Genomic DNA, 14255 nt, shown 5'->3' on the forward strand with positions numbered 1-14255 from the left:
CAACTCGACAGTTTCAAATGTTCCTACGTGGTGAGAAACAAGGGTGGTCCAATTTCGGCAACTTTCCCCTATGTGATTAATTTTAAATTATTATAAATATATTAACTTTATGCCTGGATTTTATGAAGTTGCAAATTTCAGAGTTTCCTTCGTTTTTCCAAAACCAACAAGACTTAGGCCTACGATTGAAGTATCAGAACGTGCATCTTGACCTGAACAATTAAAGGTTATACATATATGCTACATGTGAAAATTATGACTACGAAACAAAGCTTAATGGTTTTCGCTGCTTCTAGTAAATGTAATACATGCAAAAAATTTATCCATTGTTGGACGTGAAATTAAATAATTTCTTTAAAACATATGTACAATTAAAATTGAATCCTTTGGATTGGCTAAATTTTCACGGGGCATTATTTCACGATATTTTCTCATTCCTTCAAAAGCCCTTCCATTCGTCACAAAGAACACTAAAAATAACTTGGGCTCAATAACGTGTACCTTAAATAAAATAACACAGTAAGTAACTGCATAAAATGACTCGAATCCTCGTTCAGAACACCTCGGTCTCTCTCCTGCGCCGTCTGTCTCTTGCTCTTGCTGCTCTGCCGGGCATTGCTCAGTCGCACTGCAACCTGCACCACGTCGCGACGAGTGAATAGTTTCTTAGAAAAACCCGCATCACACAGAATGGGTAAGGGATAATAACAGCTCTCTTGAGTTTGAATGTACAGTTATGTCAAAAGAAACCCTATTTCTGTCGTTCGTAGTTTTGTTTTCAGTAACAAATCGTGGTAAATAATAATCCAACATTTATGTATTGGTAACCATTAAGTTCAGATTCACTAGGGAGATGTACACGTAAATGCATGCAACATGAGGAGTAGTTTACAACATTCAAAAGGTTTTCCTGGCCCGCACGGATGGCCGACATGTTAAGGGTGCACGTGGAAGCGAGAGGTACTGCCGTGCCAATCCCAGGAGTTACGCCTGTGTGCTCGCAGTATGTTGTGGGCTGAACTAAACGTTACACTTCTCTTTGAATTTAAAAAAGGACTCAAAAAGGACTATGTGAATGACAAGACCTATCGCTGTAAGGTCTCAATAAACTAGGTTAATAGTTTAAACGGTATCATACAGGAGCGCAAAATCTGTAGGATTCGCAAGGAGCATGGTTGGCCCACGGAAATTTCCCGAGTTTTGGGGAGGGGGGAGGGCGAGGCTGAAAGTTCTTCACTTGAGTTTAACCGCACGAGTCATCTCCGGATACGGTGCCTGTATGTTGTACACTTCCCAATTTTTTGGCCTACTTGCATGCAATAAGCAGAATACTTTAAAATATACAGACAATTTTCCATAAGTCATAGTTTTAATCTCAAACCCTTTCACAGTCACGCTTTTACAACTGCAGGCAGTCCCTCCCCCCTCCCCCACCACATGATCTATGTACGCCCATGGTAACATATGAAATTACATCAAGCCAACATCTCTTCTGTTGGTCGCATGAATCACCGAAAGACAACATTTTCTGTTCTTGATATGTGTTACTATATAGGCCTATATACTCCTAGACCTACATAGTATTCGCAAGTTATAAGGCATAAATTTAGTGGGTGACAGGGAAATCCAAAAGAAGAATCAAAATTCGTTAAGAAACATGTCTGGAAACGAAACCCTGCAAACCTCTAACAGGCGGGCTTCAAGGACTGCTCCATGGCTGAAAGGACACGTGATCGCAGTGGCGGTCATACGCCCCGCGGGAGGCAGGGAGCCGTACACACTGCAACCAGCAGTCTGGTGCACAGCACAGTGCATGGGTAGTTGTGGTACGTTCTTGTTTGGCTTTGGGCGATTAGCGCGGTGTTGACTGTTAGTGAGTAGGTTGATACGACTACAGATTTGACAGACAGCAACGGCATGGTAGACTTACCTACTAATTGTAGAGATGACCGAAAGGTGTGTTATTGCATGCCGGTGGGGGGGGGGATTACAGCAGGAGAAGTGTGCATTCACCAAGCACGCTTTCACAAAAGAAGTGTACCGAAACGGAACACCTTCATATGGCTTAACCAGTGAAACTGAAACTGGTGTTTTCATACTCCTAAAGGTGATGTAGGTACGTTGAACTGCTGGTGTCTAGTGCCATGCTCTCGTTTATGTGTTGGGCTGTAATTAGGCCTACACTAAATTTAAACGAATAAAGAGAACATTTATTTATTGGTGTTCTGGGAATGCACGTACTTAAAACGCCAAATATTCATAATCTAGAGCCCCTTAATGCATAATAACTATAGGCCTATCAGTTTTCTAGTAATAAGATATTAACGTAAAATGTTTTTACTGTCGATTGGGTAAGTCTAGATAATGACTCACCATAATGTTGTTACGTATGCTCTCGCACTACATACATGATGACGTCTCCGTGGCGCCTAACCGCGCGCCCGATGCCACCCGCCCTACAGGAATTGTCGCGCGCCGCGCGCCAAGCGTCGGAGCCGCTCGGAAATGCTCGGCGGAGTTCGTGTGGCGGGCTTTGAACCGGACGTCGCCTACGCGGTGTTTTCCGGTCATGTAGGCCCAGAACAATCTCCGATGTTTTCTACCTCAAGTTCCAGGGTATAAAAGGTCTCCAATTTGCCCTGGGACAGAGATACAGCTCCGAGTCGACGACCGAGGCGGGGAGTTGCTGCAGCCCGAAGCTACACCGTCAGAACCTCGCCTGCCTGCCGTCACGCTGCCCGACCAAACCCCACTCGACTTGGTAAGACACTTCATTGGAAAACTGTTTGCGGAGCTAACGTCGACACCGTTAAGAGGCCACTCCAGTGTTTCAGGGGCACTACGCAACCCGCGTTAACCTCATACGATTCAATGCTATTTTCATTTTGCTTATAACTTATTAACTAATATAGATTTCGAAATTATGCTTGCTTGATATGTAAGACAACGCTGCTCTTATCAAAGCCCCTTTCTTCAAAAACGTGCATAAATTATGGTTTTATACCAATCTTTACTAACATGCATAAGTCTAGGTTTGAACCATAATTTTTTGCACATTTTTGAAGAAAGGGGCTTTGATAAGAGCATCGTTGTCTTACATATCAAGCAAGCATCATTTCGAAATCTATATTAGTTTATAAGTTATAAGCAAAATGAAAATAGCATTGAATCTTATGTTGTTAACGCGGGTTGCGTAGTGCCCCTGAAACACTGGAGTGGCCTCTTAAGGCAGCGAGACCAGTTGGAGTAAAACTTGCAAAGGGGCTAGCGGTGACGGAAGAAGGGTTTCGAGCTGACGGTGTGTGAGCATAAAAACCCACCGATAAGATACATTTTTCTTTTGGTTCGACTAGAAACAGAAATCCCGAAAGCAACTGTAACTACATTTTGAAGAAATAACTGGAAGTTCAATATTTGTCGGAAAACTGATTGAGTCGTTCCTGTTGCCGACCTAAGATTTTAAAGACACGTAATTTGTTTTGACAGTGTAAGCCGACGCTTCCCCGCCGGGGTCGCGTGGTAGTTGAAGAGCCGCAAGCTCAGTGTTTGTTAAGGCAGTCTCAGTAAAATAAGAGCTCTGCTAATCATTTGTTTTGTTTGTTTGTTCGCAGTTACTTTCGACTTCTGTTACGAGCCAAGGCTCTGAAATCAAATGTACTTTGTTATAATATTCTGTATTTAATCTGATGTCATTAAGGGTATGTGTTTGTGGATGAATAAATATCTGACATATTGCACACCTCTGTTTTCCATTTCATCCCTTGTGCCCCTCGCGTTAGACACGAGAGGTTACAATGTAACAGAAGAAAAAAGTGCAAAATTTGGGGCAGGGCACTCTATTAAAGAGAAAAGGTGGGGAAGGGTAATAGCAAATTAACCAGAGAGTTAACAACTGTGAGACTTTCTGTGGTTTTCTTAACGATATTTGTTAAAATATTGTGAATTTCTAGTCCGAACTAACATTGTGTATTTTATTGTTTAGTTTTATTTTAACTATCGAAATGCTTGTGGAAACACAGATAGCAGCAGCATCGCAAGTTCGTCTTGAACAATAGACCCCTGCTTGTAGCACACAGGCGTACTTGCGTGCTTAAATACTTGAGCCTTGTGTACTTGTGCGCTCGAATACCTAGCCAGGTATCGAAACCTCGACTTTGTGTAAAATAGTTTGGCGTCTTAACCTCTCTGCCATCTTGCACAATAATACATTCTGAACTTATGGGAAAAGCCTTTTAGAGAAATAAGGTAAATTAAGTAGGTTTTCGTCTAAATCAATCTTAAATATTTGCTTTATCTTGGTCCTTGTGAATTTACTATATGTGCTAAAACACGTATATCAAAGATGATTGAAATAACATATTCATAAAAAGTTCTTTGTTGTATTTTTATAGTTTATTACAGTTGATTTTATAAAGTTTTGTTAAATAATATCGTATACCTATCTGTACAGTAAATAAAGGTTAAGAGAGAGACCGAACAATAAATTTGTGCAGTTGAAATTATCTTTGGTTCATGTCTACACACTAGTGTAATTTAACATTATATATAGTAAAATAGTTTTTCTATAGGTATACATGTATTTTAGATTATTATTAATTAAGAATTTGGATTCCCTGGATACATTATATAGGTATACATGTACCTACTACACCTTTCCTCATAGCACACACATTTCTAACTGTATTGTACTACTGAGCATACTTTTGCTGTTTACTACAAATCGTAGTGCTAATAATAACAAATACAGCAAAGAATGAGAATTATAGAATAACAGAGGTGACTTAGCCTCTCCAATTGACGAATTTATACAATAACCTAATGTGAAGATAAATACAACTATAGTGCACTGACAAAAAAAATTATAAATTTTTAACTTGTATATGTTTTCCCATAAAATAAAACATGACGGTACATTTTTGTATGTTTACAAAATAGTCTAATGTAAAGTTATGTGTTTCAAAAAACAAACCCGTTCTTAATAATCCTTTGTTGGTAGCTATATATAATTCAAAGATTTTTATTCGCTATGTAGGTAGATGGTATCAGTGTTACCAACTGCAAAAGCTGGCGAACAGAGGTTTTACTAGAATAATTGTAAAAAATAGTGGAAAAATAAGGGGGGGGGGGGGGGTATGATGCCCAACCAGTCCTGAACAAATTTGAATTTCGCCTCTCGCTCGTGAAACTAAGCAGGAAAAAAAAGGGGGGATATTTCATTCATTTTCAAATATTAAAAATAAAGATAGTATAAAATAATGTCATCGACCAAATATTATCAAACTATCATTGCAGTTACAACCACCTGGAAGTGCAGAAATCTACATTCCTGCAAACAAGAAGAAGAAAAAAAGAATCTTGGTGGAAGTTCTAATCAAGTAACATGCTTAATCTAGCTTCTTTCCACTTGTTCAACAGAAAACATTAGGTATGTAACCCTTATACAGGTGTCCGGGCGCCGAGGGCTGTACCTCGCCTGGCCCGCCAGCAGCCTCCGTGACAGCATAGAGACGTAGTGCCAGCCCTCCGGGACTAGCAGTCGGCGAGAGATCCAGTGTCCAGAGAGCTTACAGCACCGCGCCGATGCTGGGCTCATGTGGTCCCCAGTTCCGAGCTCTGAGCGAGAGCGGGCCGCTGTCATTAGGCCTACTTAGAAACACACAAGATTGAATGATCTAAGTTGTGTGTTTCTACATTATGACGATTCTAAGTCGTGTGTTTCGGTCTTTTGTGTTTTTTTAGTGTTATGTGTTTCAAGTTAGCACAGTTCTAAGTTGTGTGTTTCTAAGCAGAAATATATAGTTCTAAGTTGTGTGTTTATAAGTTATGATTATCCAAATTATAGAGTTTAGTTATAATTTTGTGTTTCTGCGTTATGAGTTTATAAGTTATGATTGTTCTAACTTATGAATGTTCTAAGTTATGTGGATTTTTTTCGAGAATCCTAAGTTATGACTGTTCTAAAATGTGTTTCTAAGTTACGTATGGATCTCAGTGAGTGCGTGCCGAGACGAAAACAACAAACAGCGGGAATGTATCAATGAGTCGGCCCCCTGTGTAAGCGCCGACTTTGTGATGCCATAGGCGCCTCGAGACACTGTAGACAAGTGTTGGGTACATTTCGATTAGACAGTTATTTTAAGGAACTTAAGTAGATTATTGTTTTTGCTCTGCGACTGTGTGGTATTGGATAAGCTATAGGATATGTACTTATTTAGGAGTGTTGTATACAAAGGAAACTTCAACTACATTTTTGTTTGAAAAGAAGTTATTTTTTATCTAACCACCTCAACCTTCATGAATCTGATTTGTTAACCCTTATTCAAGCCTCGGTAAATTACTATCGTTTCGAGGCACTGGTAGTCAGTAGGCTATGCGAAATAATGATGTGTCCAGCTGTTTCTCAAAATAATTTGGTTTTATCTCAATGCTAAGCTATAAGTAAAATAGATTTAGCGCATGTAACATGACAGTTATTTTTATACTAATCATAGACTTCCAAAAATAGTTACTGCATTGTAATTGTTTTTAGGCAAAAGCTGTAAAGCGCATGTCACCAGTAGGTAATAGCCAGTAATGAATAACGTTTGATCAATACGTTAACACAATGTTGTAGAGCCAAAAATTCGCGTCAAATAAAACTGCGCCTATTTATTGGTTATGGTAGCTGATAAGGAACTGGAAAATTTCAGTTGCTCTTTTGTCCATAAGATATAGCTAGGCTATAGCCTAGACTGCAAATTCTCTGCATTAGCGCAGACAAATGTCACCAGTTTATTGACTTGAAACATCTCAGAATTCTAGCCTGTGGTTCCGTTATTATTCAATGAAGGGTTTTGATTGACTCAGGGTCGCCGCATGTAAGCTGTGTGCCAGTAGCAAATACATCGCAAAGTTATAAGTATTTATGTTTTTGCCTGTCACGAAATGAATCCGTTAATTTTACCAGACTTTACTGCTTTTGCGTAGAGACCGGAAATAATCGCGTTTTCCATTACTTCCACAGTAGACTGCACAGTCCTCCGTACACTCGGGCAAATGTCGCCTGTTCATTGGCTGCCGACTGGTGAGACGTTAAAACTGGATAGCCTGTGATCCGGCAATATTAAAGTTGAGAGTTTACATTTTCCAGGAATACCTATTTCCTATAAACAGTGCATTTTTAGGGTCCCTAGTTATACGACGATTGCTATCGAGGTTGTCAATGCCTTACAACGTTTCAGGTTGTCAACACTGCAATCATGACTCGTAGAAAATGCCTATAGATTATTTTATTTTAGTCTAAAATTTTTGAGACACATATTTTCTCAGAATGTTTACTTAATCATTTTTTCACTTCCGGTTGGTAAACTTTCTTTCGCTAGGAAGAAGATATAAATAGTTGCAAAAAATATAATAATATACCGTTTATGCTCCGGAAAACACCTCACTGGCTAAAAAAAACGTGCAGAAAAAGCGTCTCCAAACAGCCCGTGTTGAAGTCTGATCTCGGAACATGCTACGACTATTTAATGGTACAAATGCCACAAAAACATTTGATTATTTAAGAACCTACAGTTGGTTATTTAATAAATTGCACAATTTAGTTGTATTTGTTTTCATACCTGACAAATCGCAGGAGGAACAAGCTTTGAACACCTGTGTGGCATAAGTTAACATAACGTTTTCTAATTATCTGCAGTCACCCGTGCTTACTGGCCTATTAGGCGCACGCTGGGACATGTCAGTTCAAACCAGACAATAACCACATGGTAAGACTTAAATATTTTATTTATGTTTTGTCGAAAAAAAATATGATTTGAAGAAATAGGTACTTAAAAATACAATTGATAGTGGAATATTTGTCAGAGCAAGCGGGCGCATGGCAGCCGAGCAGCGGCGACTCAGCGGCTCGCGGAGTGGAGCGGCGCGGCGTCCCGACGCCACGACCTCCGCCGCCGCTCTGGCGACACGGCTTCCCCTCCCCGCGAGAGGGGAGAGAACAGATGATAATGCTATGACACCGGCGGGCGGACGCTGCTCCTGACGTCATGCGCCGCCATTGGCCCGGCGCCGGGATTGGCGGGGGAGGCACCGCCCCGCGGGGGCGTGGCCGGGCAGGAGACTCGCGTGTGGCCGTGCCTCGGGGACCGCTCCAGGGGGCGGGGCCCGAGTGCCCGCCCCTCGGGGAGGGAGGAAGTGGAGGGGGCACCTCGCGAGGGGCGAGCTCCGGCGGCTGGGGAGCGGCGCGGCAGTCCCTGCGAGAGAGCGGCAGTGGGCCCGGCACGCCGCCTCCCCTCCCCCACCCCTCCCAGCAAGTCCCATTGGCTCCCTCCCCTCCCCAGGCGCGGGCGGACTGCCGGCCACGCAGCGGGTCCTCAGTGGGCCACGTACTTGGGGACCAGACGCCACGCGGCGCCCGAAACCGCCGGCGGAATCTCTCCCGCAGCGCAGCGCGAGATCGCAGCACGCAGTCCCTCCTGGGAGCGCGGCCTCCAGAGGAGCGGCCATCTTCCTCTTCCCCTCGCCGGGACAAGACAAGACGCGGAGCGCCGGCATGCGGGCTGGGGGAGGGGCCCCGGGAAGACTGCAGCCGCGACCTTGAGACGTGCTGTCCTCCCCGGTGGACACTTAGAGGGAGGGGCGCCTCAAGGACGACCGGGTGTCTGACGAGGTGTGAAGAATAGGCTAGGTACCACTTCCTCCACGACAGCGGCAAGCCTTTTTTTTTAAAAATATAAATTTGGTTTCGCGGGCGTCTTGGGGCCGTTGTCTGGGAGGGGGCGGGGCGGCATGAGGGCGACGTGATCGGCGCACCGACACGACGGCGGCGCCGTGGGGCGCGCTGCCCCTGGGTCCGGGCCCCGGCGACCTGGACCCCGTGTGGGGGCGGCACAAGCTGTACGCGGCGGCGGCGGCGGCGACGCCCGGGGCCGCGGGCCGCGTCATGTTCGGCCTGGAGGCGGCGGGCGCCGGCGGGCCGCTGCACCACCACCACCACGCGGCGGCGGCGCATCACCACCACCACCACCACCACCCGCAGGCGCCGCGCGCGCCCAAGGAGGAGCCCCTGACGGGCTCGCAGCTGCACGCGGCGGCGCGCGCCTGGATGCAGGCGCCCGGCCCCGTGGTCGACCAGAGCAGGTGCGTGGCCCCCTCCCTGCTGCCCCCGTCACTGCCAGGGTTCCTACAAGCCCAGTTGTTTCAACGAGCCATCAGACATGTCAATTTATACGGGCCGAATTCTCTTGAATTCGTATAAATGTTGTGTAGCTCATGTCCAAAATTGGTTATTTCATTTATTTGTGTATATAGCCTATACATAATAGGCTATACTATATGATTTGTTTAACTAGTTTTTGTGCACTCAGCCGTAATAATAGTAAATGTTATTTTCAACTCGCATTTACCTACTATCAATTTTTCCACCATATTTCAAAACTTCATAAGTTTCCTAAATAAACTTACCTATATATATTATTGTATTTCTGCCTGTCTTAGGTAGGACGACAGCCGTATGTTTGCTGAATTACAAAATACCTATAACATTAAAGGTGTACAATTAAAACCATTTTTCTTCAAAGTAGATGTTTTTAAGTTTTAGTGGCTGCTTATTTATTATTTACTTGCCTTTAAATTAAGTTTACTGTGGTACATTAAACGTTAAAATAGAAACGTACGAACGACAAAGCATCTTTATTGAAGGCATACCTAAATGAGTATAGTAATATGCGTGTTTAGGGCTGAAATTTAGTTTAGTCGAAACGTTCAAAGCACGCTTAACCAATCTATGCTGTAGTATTCAACGTATTCTGACTTTAAATTTGTCTTCAATAATTTTTTGTATTTCTCAGAATTCGTCCATCTGAAAACAAATCCTTAAAGCGTTATTGATTTTAATCTAGCAGCTATTTCTGAAGCAGTAATGCCAGTAACAACAATTTTTGTATTTATTAGTTAATTTTTAAAGTAAAATATTTTCAGCCATTCTAAAACCAAAATTTTGCTTATGTCACTCGCAAATTTTTGTAAGTTTTGTAAGTCAAAGCGTTATAAATATGCAAAATAAACCAATATTAAGTTTTATATTAATATTTCTATAGTTAATCAAAGATTGGTGAAAAAATTATAATTTTTATGGTATTTTTGAAATAAGTTTTATTTCTATTCTACAGGAACATTTTAACCTCTAACTTCCTTTCACTCAGAATAAAATGAATGATAAAAATTACAGTTATGCAGTGAAAAAAAAAAAAAACACCGTAAGCCATATAGGTAGTTATAACTCGCCGTAACAAAAATTGAACATAATTTAATCAGAAGCTATGACTGACAGCTCGTCTTAGGAATTTATCTCTGATGAAAAGAAACAATTTAATTAGATTTTCATATTTAATGGAAATTTAGATTTAATATTGCAGTATGTATAACTACACTCTATATCTGAAATACTTGGTTTAAAAAGTAAAATTATCTTGACAGAATATTTTTACTAACGCCTTAATCACTGGAATTCACTTTTAATAAATATGTCTATGCTTCAGTGAAAGTCACTAATACTTAAATAGTGAGATGTTGTCACTGAAATAAATTCTGGGAACCTACTGATACTATTGGAGTTTTTTTAACAAAATTTCAGTGAAATGTCGCTGATTCATGGCAATTTCCGTTAATTTGAAATCCGAGTGCATAAATTTGAATTGACGTTCTATTTCTCAACATTAGTCAGAATATACTTAAATTACAGGACCACACAATTAAAAATTAAAACACAGGATAAAACTAAAAGAGATATTGACCCGCGAAACCAATATAAAAAACGTGCAGGCAGAGGGACAAACACAAAACTAAAACATCCACCTGGAAGTCAACGAATTTCTCATAACCCCCCAATCGTGTGGTAGCATTGTCTTTTTTTAAATTTTACTTTCATCCTGTGTGGATAATAATATCCTTCACATAAATATAAATAAGTATTTGGTACTAGTATGAGTAGTATTAGCCTTTGTAAGTACCCAAGTTACATTACAAATTGTGAAATTACTTGATGGTACTAAAAATGCTATTAATTTATTCATTCGAAAACATTTTAAATATTTGTTTGAACCTACATATAATACATATATGTGAAATAAGACACTATTAATACCAAATATTGATTTGACTTTGTCTTATATTTGTGACAATAAAGTAGATAGAAGCCTTGTAAAGCCTACCTTCTATGCCACTTTTATGCAAACAAAAATTTAGAAGAGAGATACTTAATCCGCGTAAATTTCGTCACCAGGCTTGACTCCTCAGACTTTAACGTAATCAATGCCGGTTCATTAGTAGTTGGTGATTGTCATAGTTCGCTTTCTGTCTAGACTCGCATGCGTTCTCATCCTAGTTCATAACTCCGTATCCATAAATACAGTAACATATTTTTTAATGATCTACAATGAATAGTAGCCTACAAGGTGTCAAGAGTCTACCATTTACGCGAATTTTACAGGTGCGTAGATTTTGGTTTTTTCATGTCAAAAAAAATATAATTCAGAAAGAATCGAAGAGAGCTCCAAAAAAACAAATAAAAAAGTACTCAAATATCCAGACTTATTGATGAAACTTCTGAAGTTGTCGTAGCCAGTAGTTATTTACTAAATTCTATGTAAGGAAGCATTTCAAAATCCTTTACCTCGTGCGATTAGTCATTTTGATACATACAGACCATGTTTTAGCATCAATCTCTCTTCACCAAGCTTTTTATTGAGAACATAGGTATAGAAAGCAGACTACGCCTACATTCTAAATCAAGAAAAATTAGTTAATTATAAATATTTTAAATAACATACAGATTTAATATTCATACTAGGTTAAACAGTTTGTGTCCTATATAAAGATTTTTTGCTTAAATTAAAAATGTCCATAACAATAAAAACTGCTGTGATTCATTTTATATCATTATCTATAAAAAGTTTAAATACTGCTAAATATATGTCTACTTACAACTATGACTTAGGTTAATTAAGTTTTTTTATGATTGTCAAATAGATTTCTCAATTTTTTTTTTCAAGAAAGTAAGTAGGCTACGTACTTTAAATTATTAAAAACATTATTCAATTAAATTTTCGTTGATTAAAAATGTTTTGTTGCAAAATTTGATTTAAAGGCGTAATTAATCAAATATTTAGACTGCTTGAATATTTAGGTAAGTCATTTTGATAGTGGTATGAAAATGTAAACTTTAGATTCGTGGCAGGTTATGTAATTTGAGGTTATTTAGGTTGGCTTCGTTCTTACTGAGAAAGTTAAAAAAACTGTTATTGTTCGAAATAGTTTAAAGGCTTAATTGGCCAATTAAAATAGATTTAATACCATGGGTTGGCTAGTATTTTATATTAAAAATAATGTTGAAAATTACTTACGTAAAGATTACGTTAGGTAGGTACGTTTTAATTTATATGAGTAGAATTTATTTTTAAGCGCTGCATTTTTGATCATTTACGTGATGACTTTTGGAGTCTGTGTTTAAATGTTAGGGTTTGCAAACCTACTAACGCAAAAATATTAGACGCTTAAGTATTCTTTTTCATCGAATTCTCCGTAATAAATGCAGGTGCACAGACACACACACACGACACACAGACGACTCACAACACACACACGACACACAACATACACACGACACACAACATACACACCTGGGTATACTTATAAACATACGCGCTGTCAACATCCAGAGAGAAAGGCGGCCACATAATAATGAAGTTACATTTGTTTTTGAAAGTAAGTTAACGACTTCCACGACGTCAGAATGGTCGTCATACGCTTGTAGCACATAAATGATAGTTTAATACGATATGCTGGAAATCTGACTAAAATGAAGAAATGTACGTTTGTAACAGAGTGGCTTGATTTTTATTTTATTTTACCGCAGTTTATTTGTAAAGTTCAATGAAATATACTTTGATGAAAACGAAAGCAGTTTACATAAAAGTATTATCGGAAAAATTATTTAGAAAATGGCAAAATATACTAATATTTTATATATTTTAAAAAACATATCTGTTTCAAATGATAATTGATTAAAATTATATTTTTAATCTTATGATTGATAGTAAACTATAAAAATATAAGATTTGGTTGTGTTTTTCGTCAAATGTTGTCGCCAAGATAAAGTAGATGCGATGCAGCTAGGTGTATGGAGCCTAAGTACCTAATTGCACCCCAAAAGGAGCAGGTGAACGGAATATCACAACGGCCGAAAGACTATCGTGACAGCCGCAACATTGGCAATGCTCTAATAAATAATAGTAGTAGCATAGGCTAATCTCTTGTATTGTGTGAGTACATAATGCCATTCTTAGTTTTAAGGACTGTAACAAAACAATATATCATAAAAAAAATTATTATATTTTATAAAACTATATTCTATAGTTTTTTATCGATAAGAAACAGTGAGATAATTAATCATATTCTATTTAAATTTTTAAACTAAAATTAAATATAAAATATGATATAAAATTCACTCAAATTACTATTAGTTCCTTAAAACAGCAACTGGAAGACAATGAATGTAAGAAAAAAACCTAAGAAAAAACAAGCAACCAAGAAAAGATGTCCCCGAAATCCTTCTTCAGAAAAATCAGCAACAGCGAGACTCTCATTTAATTGTGTTATCATCTGTTCTGGGGACAGCAAGGAACACGTCAAGTAATGGGAGCATGAAAAGTGTGCTGGTGCTGGAAAAGGAGATAAAGTATTTTTAGTGAAAATTGCGACTAAAATTTGAGAAGTGACGCTTTTCCTATAACATTTGAAATTTGCAGATATTCTGAGTTAACACATGTCTATAATTTTAATTTCAATATTAGGGTATGATTTTTTTATTATCATGAAATTGAGTGTAATACAATTGTCGGGGGAAATTTGTTAGTTGTAGAATTTTCATTATTAATAAACAATTATTACTAAATTAAAAACTGCGTTAGAATGGGTCATATTGCGATCATTGGTACCAGAAGTGGCGCTTAATACTTAATTTAATGTGAATAACTGTTATTGACATTTTTTAATCCGTTAAAATGGTTTTTCGCACAGTGTCTCATTCGTAGAAACTGCCTGGCCTAATGATGAGCCGTTCACCCTAATTTTAATTTTGATATTTTTTCTTTAACTTTAAATACCTACTTTAGAATAAATAATATTTACAGCATAAATATCATCAGCCAAACTTTACGTGTATTTACAAAAACTGAATAGTTGTAAAATTTGAAAGTATTATTACAGTAATTTAA

At 39.0% G+C, this 14255-nt stretch overlaps 1 protein-coding gene across 1 annotated transcript in view; it reads left to right on the top strand.

The window, feature by feature from the left end:
• The first annotated feature begins 932 nt into the window (after positions 1 to 932).
• LOC134546355 (transcription factor collier) overlaps positions 933 to 14255 on the top strand; it is a 497510-nt gene continuing 484187 nt past the window's right edge. The window contains exons 1-3 of the mRNA XM_063389143.1: positions 933 to 960; positions 8098 to 8250; positions 8775 to 9120. Coding sequence (XP_063245213.1) covers positions 933 to 960; positions 8098 to 8250; positions 8775 to 9120 — 527 coding nt within the window. The remainder of the gene's footprint in view (positions 961 to 8097; positions 8251 to 8774; positions 9121 to 14255) is intronic.

The sequence above is a fragment of the Bacillus rossius genome, chromosome 1 (genome assembly GCF_032445375.1).
Source record: "Bacillus rossius redtenbacheri isolate Brsri chromosome 1, Brsri_v3, whole genome shotgun sequence".
NCBI lineage: Eukaryota > Metazoa > Arthropoda > Insecta > Phasmatodea > Bacillidae > Bacillus > Bacillus rossius.